This window comes from Cnephaeus nilssonii (assembly GCF_951640355.1).
Source record: "Cnephaeus nilssonii genome assembly, chromosome: 16".
Taxonomy (NCBI): domain Eukaryota; kingdom Metazoa; phylum Chordata; class Mammalia; order Chiroptera; family Vespertilionidae; genus Cnephaeus; species Cnephaeus nilssonii.
Window position 1 is genome coordinate 3,112,632 of NC_137087.1, and position 14,484 is coordinate 3,127,115.

Sequence of the window (14,484 nt, forward strand, 5' to 3'; positions counted from 1 at the left end):
CTATCAGACAACTTCAGTGCGAACGCCGCCTGTCACGTGCACGGTCTGAAGGCTCACACTGTACCTGAGGGCATGGAACAGGCCTCAGTTACAAACCCAAAGAGCAAAGCTTGGGAAATGGTACGTCCTGAGCGGACACAGGTCGGAGAGGGGCAGATTTCTTTTCCTAGAGAACTTGCTTGAAATCAATCATTTTCCCTCATCCAAGGACAAGAAATGTTTACAGATAACATAAAGCTGGTGCAGAATCACACCATGAGAGATGTGCGCTCTCTCTCAAACACACACACACGCACACACACACACGTACATATGCACGTACATGTGCACACGCAAACATGCACGCGTGCGCGCGCGCACACACACACACCACGTGAGTCATCTCTCCGCTCCCTGAAACCCTTCTAAGCAAAGCTGTCCAAGAAGCAGTCACGGAATTCCCTCGGAGACAGGCCGTCTCGGAGGAAAGCCATGTGGGTGAGATTTGGGCAGTGAGACCACAATTTGGTAAAAAATAGATGAAACATTGGCCATGCGGGCAGGCCCCGCGTGCTGATGGGAGGCCTGAGCTGGTCCTGGGGTAACCAGGGCAGGGCCCGGGTGTCCGGCACGCTCCCTCCTACACTCTGGGTGGAGAAAGGCCAGGGCCCACCTGGTGGCACTGGTGCCAGGCCACGTGAGCATCGGAGACAAACCGCCTGGCTATCAACCTGCCCCAGCTGCTCCCAGCGGCACGCGATGCGGCCGTTCCTTCTGCTCTTCTGGTCGCTGGGGACGGCGGGGAAGAAACGACCCGCATCATCCATCTGGGGAGGAAGCCTGGAGGCTACAAGAGGGGCATCAGCGGGACTTTGTGTTCCTGCATCCCCATTACTGCTGGGCGGGCCCTCACGGCGGCCGGGCTGCGTCCCGCCGTCCTGCAGGCCACAGAGCACTCCTGGTCTGCCGCGGGAGAGGAAGGGACCGCTGAGGGCACAGCGGCTCCCAGTCCCCGGTTCTGTGGTTTGATGGCCCAGAAAGGGGCTGGAGGGGCCGCTGACAGGCCCTCCAGCGAGAAGCAGGAAGCAGCTGGCCCTGGCCGCCCGCAGGATGGGCCTGGGTCCCGCACTGTGGGCTGGCGGCCGGCCTGCTGGGAGCCGCATCGCTGCCCCAGGGCTGCGGGGCCGCGAGGAAAGGCGGAGGGCCTGGGCGCACGTGGGCTCCGTGCAGCAGACTGTGCCCGGGTGGCAGCCCTAGAGGCAGCCGGGGTTTGGCTCACCTCCCTGCAGGCCAGACCGTGGGTCCTCACCTCGCAAGCCGTCACTCCTCAAAGGCCGGGCTGCTGCCCACTGGCACTCGTGGTCTCTTCCCCACTTCCCCGCGCCCCCCACCCGCCACCCCACCCCCATGGAGAGCTCGGCTGCACAGGGCCTCTCTGAGGCAGGGGTGGGGCTCCCCGTCCCTCCTGCTGTCTCGTGCTTCTCCTAAGTAAGAAAACCAGGAAGAAACCAGGCCAAAGGCAGAGCACGTGGCTCCAAAGCCCCCAGAGACCAGACCCTCCGCATGGTGCTCCTCGGCGCAGCCCGGGACACAGGCGGTGGTGGGTGACCAGCCGGCCTGCCCTGGCCCCGAGCCCACAGGACCAGGGACCCCATCGCATAGTGCACAGCGCCCGCCAGGCCCAGGCCTGGGCTCCCTCACCTGCCTGAGGCCTGAGAGGAGGGCAGAGGAGGCGCAGCGTGCCTGGCTGCATGGGCTCCTGGGTCCGCCACCCCCCCCCCCCCCTCCTGCCTCCCTGCAGCCCTGCAAGCCGCCCTCCTGCCCTCAGGAAGGCCAGGCTCCTTCTCTGGCACTTCAGAATGATCACAAGGAATTTGCCTTTTTATTCATATAGAACAAAATTTACAAAGTCGTTCACACCGTTTTTGTGTTTTTTTTTACTGACTTCGAAAATTGGGAATATTCAAAATACACTTTTACCCCACTCCATTCTGTCATTATTTACAGGTATGTACAAGAAAAACGAGTGTGTGTGCGTGTGCGTGTGTGTGTGTGTGTGTGTGTGTGGTTTCCTCGTATTAAAAAGCTCTGCTGGTCGGGTGGTGGGCGGCGGGAGGGCAGAGGCTGGTCAGATGGAGGTGCCGTGGGCGGTGTCCAGGGCCTCGGGGAGGACGCCCCCGGGCACGGGCTGGAAGGCCATGGGGATGGGGGTCTTCACCGGGCTCTGGCGGAACAGCCCCCCGTTGGGCGACCTGTGCTTGCAGGGCACGGAGGGCATGGTGGCCGAGCCGCCCAGCGGCAGTGGCAGGCCACTGGGCCCTGCAGAGAGTGTCCGGCCAGGGCCATGGCCGCTCTGCTCAGGCAGAAAGGTGCTGACTGAGAGCTGAGGGTTCGGGTACTCCCGCGTAGGCTCCAGGGCCTGGCTGGGCGCCAGCCCCCCCATCTCCAGGGCCGAGAGCTCAATGGACGCCGGGGAGATCTGCTTGTGAGCGACGTCCTCATCCAGGAGGCTGTTCATGCGCCGATGCACCTGCTCCAGGTTCACCTCCTTGTCCTGGGGGGAAACACAGGGAGGTCAGCCAGCCCCCCGTCCCCCGACGGCCAGCAGCCAGGCGGGGGCAGGGACGCCGGGGCCGGGGCTGAACAACCCGCAGAACAGTCACAGCAGCCCCTCCCACAGGTAACTTCTCCCACAGGTAACTCCTCCCACAGGTAACTTCCCCCACAGGTAACTCCTCCCACAGGTAACTTCCCCCACAGGTAACTCCTCCCACAGGTAACTTCCCCCACAGGTAACTTCTCCCTCAGGTAACTTCCCCCACAGGTAACTCCTCCCACAGGTAACTTCCCCCACAGGTAACTTCTCCCACGGGTAACTTCTCCCACGGGTAACTACCCCCACAGGTAACTCCTCCCACAGGTAACTTCTCCCACAGGTAACTCCTCCCACAGGTAACTCCTCCCACAGATAACTCCTCCCACAGGTAACTTCTCCCACGGGTAACTCCTCCCACAAGTAACTCCTCCCACAAGTAACTCCTCCCACAAGTAACTCCTCCCACAGGTAACTTCTCCCACAAGTAACTCCTCCCACAGGTAACTCCTCCCACAGATAACTCCTCCCACAGGTAACTTCTCCCACAGGTAACTTCCCCCACAGGTAACTCCTCCCACAAGTAACTCCTCCCACAAGTAACTCCTCCCACAGGTAACTTCTCCCACAGGTAACTCCTCCCACAGGTAACTCCTCCCACAGATAGAGGACATCTCAGCCCAGAAAAGCGCAGAACCAGGTGGGCCGCCCCAGGACCAGCTGTGATGACGGACAGCCCGGCCCTGACACTGAGCCATCGGTGGCGACCAAGGCCCGGAGGAGCCACCTGGAAAAATGGGGACTGTGCTGCTGGAACCCTCCCGAGGCCTCCCCTCAGATTCCCGCCTGCGAGAGAGAAACAAACCCTCAAGACAAAGCACCCAGCGCTGTCCCCCAGGGGAGCCGCCCCTCCATTCCCTCCCCCCTCCGTCCCCCACAGCCCTGCACTCCTACTCGAAGGGACCCCAGGAGACTTGCAACCTGGGGAGCAATGGGCAGTGGCAGCTCCTCGCAGGCTAGTCCCCTCAACCTGACCCCGAGACCCCCTTTTCTCTGACTCCGGAGAGCGAGGGCGGCCCAGCCAGGCTCTCCTGTTGCGTCTTCTGTGAGAAACCCTTTCTTGTTTTCAGTCCCCCGCTTTAATAAATGTTGCCTCAGTCACCTGAACTCGTGTTGGGAAATCTTTCCTGCACGAAGTCAAAAACCCACACACTGCCAGCCGGCTGGCCCCAGGCCGACCACGCAGGCCCAGGCCCCTTTCTGGCAACACCACCCAGAGCCACGGCAGGCTTTCTGCAGCTCTCGGAGGCTTGCAGACCTGGCCTCTGGGGCCCATGGACACACCCAGGGGACACACCCCAGGGACACACCCAGGGACACACTCAGGGGACACACCCAGGGAAACACCCAGGGACATACCCTGGGGACACACCCAGGGACACACTCAGGGGACACACCCCAGGGACACACCCAGGGACACACTCAGGGACACACCCAGGGACACACCCAGGAACACACCCTGGGGACACACTCAGGGACACACTCAGGGACACACCCAGGGACACACCCAGGGACACACTCAGGGACACACCCAGGAACACACCCAGGGACACACTCAGGGACACACCCAAGGACACACCCAGGGACACACCCTGGGGACACACCCAGAGGCACACCCAGGGACACACCCAGGAACACACCCAGAGGCACACCCAGGGACACACCCAGGGACACACTCAGGGACACACCCAGGAACACACCCGAGGACACACCCAGGAACACACCCAGGGACACACCCAGGGACACACCCAGGGACACACCCAGGGACACACCCAGGGACACACCCTGGAAACGCAGGGCAGAGACACAGAGGCAGCACGGGGAGCAGGAAGCTCAGTTCCCAGGGGGCTGTTCTCCGGGAACAACAGCTCCAGGGATGCCAGAGGGCGTGCCCCGGTGCTGACGGCTCAGGCCTGGGCCTGGCTGGGGATGGGGGCCATGGGCGGGAATGGCAGAGAAAGACTTCCCAGGGTCAGCGGACCCTCCTGGTCTCCTGAGGCCTGAGGCTGTGGAGATGGAGGGATCCTAACCCCTGAGTCTCTCCTTATGGTGAGTGGCATCAAGGGAATTGTTCTGTTTGTTTGTTTGCTTAGGAAAGAAAGGAAAATAGACCATGTGACATTCCTTTCAAATAACTTGGTCATTTGTTGAGCATAAACCAGGGACATCAAACTGCTTTGAAGCTCCTTAGAAACAGACAATGCAATCGACGTCCTGGGTTCGGTGGAGGCCCCTCCATGTGGTGCGGGAAGCCGCAGTCTCTTTCCCAGCAGCGCGCGTGCCCATGTGCCAGGCAAGGTCATGCCTGCTGCCCACACCTTGCTGATGTCCAACTCCAAGCAAAGGGCAGGCCAAGCTCAGCCTGGGGTGAGCATCCCACGAGCTCAGGCTGCGAGCCTGGCCCCCATCAGGGGGCACACTGCCTGCTGCCCACCTGGTACAGGTGTCAGAAACCCCACACCAAGTGGAAGTCCTTATGTGATTTCAGAGGAAAAGATGAAGAAACTACACAGATCTAAGGGCCATGCCAGTGGCTGCCCCTGGAGTGCTGGCTGGGGAGTGACCAGTCGGTGGGAGCCCTAAGTGGCTGGTCTGAACTCCTCTGGCCAAGTGCACAGCCATGCGGCTGACCCCCGAGGACACACCAGCCTCACAGGCCATTCTGTGTCCCTCCCTGGCTCCCAGCCCCCTGGGGAGCAGAGCCACACTCTCCACACCTGTCTTAGCTCATGACTCACACACAGAAGCCGTGACCTGAAGCCCACCAGCGGAACACACTGGCTGCTGGGAGACCATCCTGAGTTGAGAGCACCTTTGGGTGGCAAATGTCATGGGCATCTTAGGGGAAGTAGCTGGAGGCCAGGAGCCTTTTCATTGCTCAACTCCATGTGATGCATACACCGTCTTTCCCCAACTCCTCCAACCGTTTGTGAAACCAACTTCAATTTCTCTTCTTAAGTCCCTTCAGCATGGCCGATCCTGTTCTGTCCGTAGCCTTTCCTGGGTTCCATTTGTCTGTGGTTACTCCTGCAGGCGAGAAATCTCAGAGTATTCGCGAACTGCCACGTTTCCGGCCCCTCCGCGTCGACGCGCCCTCGCTGGCAGGCCAGGGTTCACGTCCTTTCTCAATGAGAGTGCTGAAAGTGCCCTGAGCCTGGAACCACGGCAGGACGTGGCCCAAGTGAGGACAGCAGGCTTGAAGCTGGTGGACGAAGAGGTGCAGGGGCGCGCCCCGGCAGCCCCAGCTCCGTGACGCCGTCCTGGGCCTGGGCCTGGGCCAGCCTCTGGACAAGCCTAGCCCCCACTGACCACCAGCCTCCTACGCGGCTCCTGTGTCTGCGTCACTGACCACCGCCTCCTACGCGGCTCCTGTGTCTGCGTCACTGACCACCAGCCTCCTACGCGGCTCCTGTGTCTGCGTCACTGACCACCAGCCTCCTACGCGGCTCCTGTGTCTGCGTCACTGACCACCAGCCTCCTACGCGGCTCCTGTGTCTGCGTCACTGACCACCAGCCTCCTACGCGGCTCCTGTGTCTGCGTCACTGACCACCAGCCTCTTACGCGGCTCCCGACGAGGCCCTCCTGACGCGGGTCCTGTGGCTGCGTGGCCACAGTCAGGCCACAGCTGCGTTGGCAAACATGGACTCTACAGTCTATTGTCATTTCAGAACCCGTGAAAGGCACGGCACTGGTGCCAGAGATCCTGGGAGCTGGGGAACTGGAGAGACAACTTCAGACGCTCTTGGGGTGGATAATACAACCTCCCCTTCTCTGCAGCCAGCAAAGCTTGGAGGAACCCGGGCAGGCCAGGCAGCCCTGGCAGAGCCTGCAGCTCCCGGCAAAGGAAAACTGCTGGCCAAGCAGGTGGCCCTGGGATCAAGGGGCAGAGGCTCCTCACTGCTGCGACCTGCCTTCTCCTCCTTCCTGTGTTCCCTCCGGGATTCGCAGACCCCGTGGAACAGGGAAAAACCACCAACCAAACCCTCGGAAGAAAATGGGAGCAAAGCAGGTCTCTGAGGTGCAGGGCTCAGCCAGCCACACGCAGGGAGAGGGCATGGTAGGGAGGGAGGAGCACCATAGGGTGAAGGTGGGGAGGGAGGAACACCATGGAGTGGGGAGGGAGGAGCACTATGGGGTGGGGAGGGAGGAGCACTATGGGGTGGGGAGGGAGGAGCACCATGGGGTGGGGGTGGGAAAGAGCAGTGACTACAGCAGGTGCTGTGAGGGGAGGGAGGACGCTGAGGGAGGAGCAGTGACACAGCAGGTGCTGTGAGGGGAGGACGCTGAGGGAGGAGCAGTGACACAGCAGGTGCTGTGAGGGGCGGGAGGACGCTGAGGGAGGAGCAGTGACACAGCAGGTGCTGTGAGGGGAGGGAGGACGCTGAGGGAGGAGCAGTGACACAGCAGGTGCTGTGAGGGAGGGAGGACGCTGAAGGAGGAGCAGTGACACAGCAGGTGCTGTGAGGGGAGGGAGGACGCTGAGGGAGGAGCAGTGACACAGCAGGTGCTGTGAGGGGAGGACGCTGAGGGAGGAGCAGTGACACAGCAGGTGCTGTGAGGGGCGGGAGGACGCTGAGGGAGGAGCAGTGACACAGCAGGTGCTGTGAGGGGAGGGAGGACGCTGAGGGAGGAGCAGTGACACAGCAGGTGCTGTGAGGGAGGGAGGACGCTGAAGGAGGAGCAGTGACACAGCAGGTGCTGTGAGGGGAGGGAGGACGCTGAGGGAGGAGCAGTGACACAGCAGGTGCTGTGAGGGGAGGGAGGACGCTGAGGGAGGAGCAGTGACACAGCAGGTGCTGTGAGGGGAGGGAGGACGCTGAGGGAGGAGCAGTGACACAGCAGGTGCTGTGAGGGAGGCTGAAAGGAGCAGTGACCACAACCGGCATGCAGGGGTGGCCGCAGGGCCAACAGTCTTGCTCCAGGTGACACAGTCCAGGAAAGGGGAGCGGGGATGGGAGTCCACGTCAGCCCAGCCCTCAGATCTGGGCTGCACGTTCCCTGTTTCCCTGCGGAAGGTGGTGGTCCAGGGTCGCACCCTGGTCCGGACATCAAGGCGCAGGCAGAGCTTCTAGATGCCGATCCACCTGGCACAACCTCCGTAGAATCACCCACTTCTGTTCCTAAGAAGCTCCGATCACTCACCTCCAATGGCAGCAGGCCTGAGAGCTCCATGGGCTCCAGGGATTCACAGAACTTAGATGACCTGTGTTCTCCACAGGAGCCTGACTGGGCCTCGCGTCCGACAACGCCTCTGAGCTCCTACCAGAAGATGAGCTAACGTTCTCGGGGAAGCGTCCACCCTGGTCCCTGGCACAGAGACGGTGCTCAGTGCTTGAGTTCCATTCATCGTCCTTAAGGAGCGGCCACTGTCAGAGCCCAACACGGTGGGATGCCAGGCGGCGTGCCAGCACACCTGGGGCGGAGAAGGCAGGTGCCCCATTGGTGCGGTTTGGAGTTGGCCCGCAGGAAGGCAGCCGTGGAGGGCGCGGGAGGCTGTGCAGGGGGCCTGTCTGAGCTGGTGCTTGCTGGGCTAAGGACTAAACACAGTGGTCGCCAGCCGGTGGTCCACGGACCACTGGTGGTCTCTGAGGTCCGGAGGGTTGGCGCCCGCTGCACTAAAGCACCCTCACCCTCCTCCCCTCCTGCTAACGGTCTGATATCGGCAGTGTAGCCACTGGGCTCAGTTTTCAGCAAAAGGGAGAAACTGGGGCTCCGAGGATGAAAATGCCCAGCCAGGAGCCTGAATCCTGGCGCCGGGAGAGTTCGCAGCTACACTCTTCATTCTCCAAACCGGCTGAGGATGTGGGGGGCCCTGCTCCTGCGCACATCTGAGGACAGCCCAGCACACCCAGAGCACACCCAGGGCACACCCAGCGCACACCCAGAGCACACCCAGGGCACACCCAGGGCACACCCAGCGCACACCCAGGACACACTCAGCACACACCCAGCGCACACCCAGGGCACACCCAGGGCACACCCAGGCACACCCAGGCACACCTAGCGCACACCCAGGGCACACCCAGCGCACACCCAGGGCACACCCAGCGCACACGCAAGCACTGCCCAGGACACACCTAGCACACACCCAGGGCACACCCAAGCATGGCCCAGCACAGGCACGGCATTGCATCCCGGTTCAGCTGGATCGCTCCTGAGCCCTGCTTCCCAGGGTCGGGACGCCCCTCCATGCTCTGAGGAGTCTGGAGGAGAGCCCAGGAGAACCGCCACTCTCCCGGCACAGGGAAGGCGTGCTGACTCACGCACGCAGGACTATTGTCCCTGTGTCCCTCCTGCCCTCACACGGTCCTTTAAGGGAGGAGCCCCGGGGCCACCAGTGACCAACCCAGGGGACAGGGCTACAGAGGCCCTTGGACACCTTCCCTCCTGGAGCCCGGGCAGCTGTGAGGCTGTCGGTGAAGCTGGAGAAGCATCAGAGGAGTGGGGGCGGGGCCCCAGGGAGGCCCCAGGTGGAATCCGCACAGGGAGCAGGAGGGCGTGCAGGCAGGGTCAGCCTGGCCACCCTGAGGGCCAGCTGCTCCGAGGCCCGGCTGCCTGGCCTGGAGGAGAGCGGGCGAGACTAGGTTGGCTCCCGGCCTGGGTCAGCTCCTATCTGCAGCGGGCGCAGCAAGGCAGCGACCAGAACCCCAGGTCCGCCCAGTGACAGATGCTCCTCCCTCAGTCCTCAGGTCCTCTCCCGTTCGTGCAGTCTCATCTTTATTTCATGAGTATTTTATCCTCAGAGCAATGATTCCACTTCCCCCATAACTCTGGCGCTGGCTCTGGACTGCATCTGCAGAGCGCGGCCTGCTCACTGCACTGGGTGGCCACACATCGTCTGACTCCTCAGAAGGTGAGGTCAGACCGCGTGGATATTAGGGGCTGACCTCACATTACCACCTCCTCAGGGCGGTGCCTAGCCTCACAGCCGTCACACAGGCCGGACGAGGACTGCCCCGGAGACAGTGATTATGGCCGTGCCCCACAAAGCACCGTGAGCTGAGCCAGGCCCGCCCCCCGGTTGCACACTCCTCTCCAGGACACACAGGCAGCCGGGGACCCAGCTGGTCTGGATTCACGCCCTCATTACTCACGGAAGGTTTTGAAGACATGCTTTTAAAACACTGCTTTTGAACCGCGTTCCTGGTTCCTATTCCCTCTTTATGGTCCACACCCCTGGCCGCTCAGTCCTTCCTTCAGAGCAAGTCCCTGCCTCCCCTCCGGCCCGCGCCCACCCCTCCCCCCCCTCCCCCCCCCCCCCCCCCCCCCGGCAGCCTCCTGTGCCAGGGCAGCCCCAGGGCTCTGGGGGAGGATGGCCGCCTGTGCTGCTCACCCTCCTACAGGCGACTTCCAGTCTCATCCAGCTCCAGGATTTGTGCAAACCCTGCTACTAGCAGCTCCACAACCCGACCCCGAGAGCTCTCCCTCACCCGCAGCCCTGCACCCCCACCCGAGGACCCGGGCATGTGAGGGGCCCCGCGGCTCCCTCCCAGGACGGAGACTGCCTGGCTGGCTTCTCTGTCCCCCTGTGGGAGGTAAGCCCGAGGGCAGGCTCGTTCCCACAGGCGCCCTCCTTAAAGGAGGAAAGGAGGGAGGGAGGGAGGAACTTCACCGGAAGACCAGAAGCCCCTGAGCACAGGAGGAAGATGGCATGGTTCTTACACGCACCGCCTGAGGGCCTGGGGGTTGGATGCAAAACTCTTCACGGCCTCCTCACCGTCCACCCTCCCGTGGGAGCCGGACCCGTGCTTCATCCTCACCCCTCGTGCGCGCCCAGGCACATGCAGGAGCCAGAGCGGGAGACAGGCTGACTGCCACGGAGGGAGCTGCTCACAGGGCTCCCCACCCGCTTCCTGGCCTGGCTCTCTCTTCCCACCTCTGCCAGTGTCTCCGCAGCCCCCCCCCTTTCACACACTCACACACACACACTCATAGTCACTCACACATAAACATTCACACACACCCTCACACTCATACACAGTCACTCACACACACTCACTCATACAGTCACTCACTCACACACTCATATACAGTTACACATACTCTCTTACACCCACACACTCATATGCAGTCACACACACCCTCATACTCATATACAGTCACTCACACACACTCACTCACACACAGTCACTCACTCACACACTCATATACAGTCACACATACTCTCTCACACCCACACACTCATATGCAGTCACACACACCCTCACACTCATATACAGTCACTCACACACACTCACTCACACACAGTCACTCACTCACACACACACACTCATATGCAGTCACACACACCCTCACACTCATATACAGCCACACACACACACACTTATACAGTCACACACACTCACTCTCACACTCAAACTCATACAGTCACTCTCATACACACACACCCTCACACTCATATACAGTCACTCACACATACATACCCTCACACTCATACACAGTCACACACACTTATATACAATCACACACACACACACACTCTCTCACACTCACACACACTCACCCTCACATGCTCACTCGCACTCACAGCCCGACCCTGCACTCTGGGCTGCCCAGGCTGAGCCTGTCTCTAACCACTAGACGAGGGTGTGAAGGGACGTGACCTGTGCAGACAGGACTTGCGGTCCGGAGGAACAATGACTCGCTGAGCCTGGCTCACCAGGAACGTTCTGGAGGCTGAGTCTGCTCTGGGGCCCAGGGCGGCTCCTCCCTGTCTGTGCCTCGCACCCTCCGGTGGTCTCTCCCTTCCCCCGACCTGAGGGGGTTTGCAGAGGAATGGCTCTGGGCCCCGGTGGTTTTAAAGAACCAGCCGTGGAGAGTGGATCCACGAGAGCCTGTCCCCCAGCCTACAGGAGCGGCTCCCGCACCCGCTGGCCCTGAGGCTCTGCGCCCACAGACCGGCCGGAGGAGCAGCTGCGGAGCCCTCACCGCCGCCTGGCAGGCCGCAGGGACGGGTGTCTGCGTGAGGCCGCTTCTCCAGCGCAGAGCCGCGGCTGCACTGCCTTTGGTCTTGGCGCTGGCTGCCTCCCTGCGTCTCGTGGAAACTCAGACCTGCATGTCTCCACCTGGACTGAGCGAGCTGCAGCGGACAGACAGACACCGCAGGGACGGCCTGTGGGGAGCCTCCGGCCTGCGTGGAGGTTCCGCTGGCCGAGCATCCCGCATCCTGACCCAACTCCACTCCTCACCACCCTCCCTTAGAGAAGTTGTCTCCGGTACCTTAACGAAAGCTTCACATTAAAAAAGCGCACACCCGAGGAGAAGGAAGTGCGAAGGCAGAGCCAGCCTGAGGCTGGGAGGGCAGGAAGGGGCGCCGGCGGGAACCTGGGCCCTGGGCCGGGGGCTGCGGGCTCCCTGGCTGGGTGTGCCTGCAGGAGGGCAGGCCAGGCTGGGCCTGGGAGGAGGGAGGGAGGGAGGGGTGGGGCCGGGGCCGGGCCAGCCCCTCCTCTGGGTGGGGTGAGAAGCCTAGGAGAACCAGGCTGGGCCCTGCAGGGGGGGTGGGCGTGGGCAGCGGGGTGGCCCTCCTGCGCCCCTCAGGCTGTGCCCGCTCTTCAGGGACAGTCAGCTCCTCGGCGGCCCTGGCTGCTGCCTCTGCACTTTGTCTGAATGAACACACCCCCTCATGGTCTCTGGCTTTAAAATCAAACTGAAACCAAGACACCGGGTCCTCCCGTGTGAACCGCTGTCCCCACAGGAGCCGCGGCCCGCACCGCCCGGACGGAAACTGCCTGCCCGCCACCCAGGACTCCCCAGCGTGGGGTCAGAACAGGGGAGCAGGGCCTGCACGGACCTCTTTGGGGGTCTCCTGGCGGCACCGGTTGCTGGTCCACCACAGCTCCAGGGCGGCCACCAGGCAGGCGAGCAGGAGGCCGACAGCCAGGACGCAGAAGACACCGGCGAAGCTGTGCAGCTTGAGGGCCCTGCCGTCGGCCTGGGCATTGGCGTGGCTGGCGAGGTCGCAGCGGCCTGTGCGCGGCCACCACTTCTGCTTCAGCACGTCCAGGTCCCCGGTGTCCTGCAGCTCCAGGATCCTGCAAGACAGGACGCACGTGAGCCACGGTCCTGGCCTCCTGCCCTCGGCGGCCCCCCCACACACGCTGCATCATCAGCCGCCTCGCCCAGCCTTTCCGCCCATCTGCTCCCCACGCTGCATGTGCGTTTTCCAAAACACAGGTCCGGCTTGTCCCTCTCTCCTCAAAAGCCCCCAGGCCCTCTGCACTCCCACCCTACCCGCTCCCACCTTCCAAGGATGAGGTCCCATGGAAAGCACACGGGCCTCAGGCGGGCCCTGGTCAGCGAGGAGGGAGCTGGCAATGCGGAAGGGGTGAGCCACACGCAGCTGCGGACTGAGGAGTCCTGCTTCCAACGTGATTTCTGTCAGGATTCAGTCACTGCACCCGAAGCCGCTCCCAGGAGGATTAGCCAAACATTCCCTCACTCATCGTGCCCAGTACGATGCTCACCACGCTGAGCTTCTGCGACACACACACACACACTCACACACACACTCACACACACACTCACACACATTCACACACTCACACACACACTCACACACTCACACACTCACACACACTCACACACTCACACACACACTCACACACTCACACACACACTCACACACACTCACACACACTCACACACACGCACACACACGCACACATACACACACGCACACACACTCACACACACTCATACACACACACTCACACACACTCATACACACTCACACACACTCATACACACACACTCACACACACACTCATACACACACACTCACACACACACACACTCATACACACACACGCACACACACACACACACACACACACACTCACACACAAGTGGAGCTGCCAAAGTGGAGACAGAAGCTGTGCCCAACGCGATGGGATGGAGGCAGAGGCTGCGAGTGGCGCTTCGGGACGGTGGCCTGAACGGGAGCGTTAGGGAAACCAGCGAGGAGGTGACAGGGACCTGGACGCCTGAAGCATGATGAATCATAAAACAGCGCACACTCATCCAGCACAGCCTGTGTGCTAGAAGGTTCTGCCCAGCTGGTGTGGCTCAGCTTGGTGAGCATCGTCCCGTGCACCCAGAAGTCATGGTTAGATTCCAGGTCGGGCACATGCCAGGTCCGGGCTCCATCCCCAGTAGGATGCATGCAAGAGGCAGCTGATCAATGTTTCTCTCATTGATGTTTCTCTCTAGCTACCTCTCCCTTCCTCTCTCTCTAAAATCAATAAAAAATATTTTTAAAAGGAAGAAATGTTCTGAGAGCTTCATAAATTGTGTTTAATTCTCATGTCAGCCCTCTGAGAGGGTTACTTCCACTGAGCCACAGAGAGGTGAACCAGTCCCATTACGACGGGCAGCGTCCGCATTCCCGGAGGAGAAGGCAGGACCTCGGCCTGGGCAGGCGCGGCCCAGCACTGACAGGCTGCCTCGCTGAAAGGCAGTGGGCGCTCATCAGTCCACATGCCAGTCCCCGTGGGGCCTTCTAGTGCTTCTCACCACGCGGTTTCACTGCTGGAGCCCTGGGCTCCGATCTGGATGACCTGCCACAGCTGCAGCTAGAAAGTGGCCAAGCTCCTCTCCAGAGCTGAGTCCTGCTGGCCCGACAGGCCCTGATCCCCCGGGCCCCAGGCTGTTGCATGCAGGTTGCCTGCGCTCTTGGGGGGACTGGCTCAGGGGGGACGCTGGCCGGGCCCCACTCTCCTGCTCACGCTGAATGGCAGGTCGGCTGCCTAGTTTTGCTGATGTGTCTCCTTTTGGCTCCTTGTATTTTTTATGCCCAATATTATTCCAGGACGAATGCAAGGCCATTTATAGGAAAACATCAAATAAAACACAA

At 61.5% G+C, this 14,484-nt stretch overlaps 1 protein-coding gene across 1 annotated transcript in view; it reads right to left on the reverse strand.

The window, feature by feature from the left end:
- Positions 1–2,107: 2,107 nt before the first annotated feature.
- GRID1 (glutamate ionotropic receptor delta type subunit 1) overlaps positions 2,108–14,484 on the reverse strand; it is a gene marked incomplete at its 3' end in the record, with an annotated part of 641,508 nt that continues 629,131 nt past the window's right edge. Inside the window, exons 15-16 of the mRNA XM_079793699.1 lie at positions 12,424–12,664; positions 2,108–2,533 (exon numbers count right to left, since the gene is read on the reverse strand). Of these exons, the coding sequence (XP_079649825.1) occupies positions 2,108–2,533; positions 12,424–12,664 (667 nt within the window). The remainder of the gene's footprint in view (positions 2,534–12,423; positions 12,665–14,484) is intronic.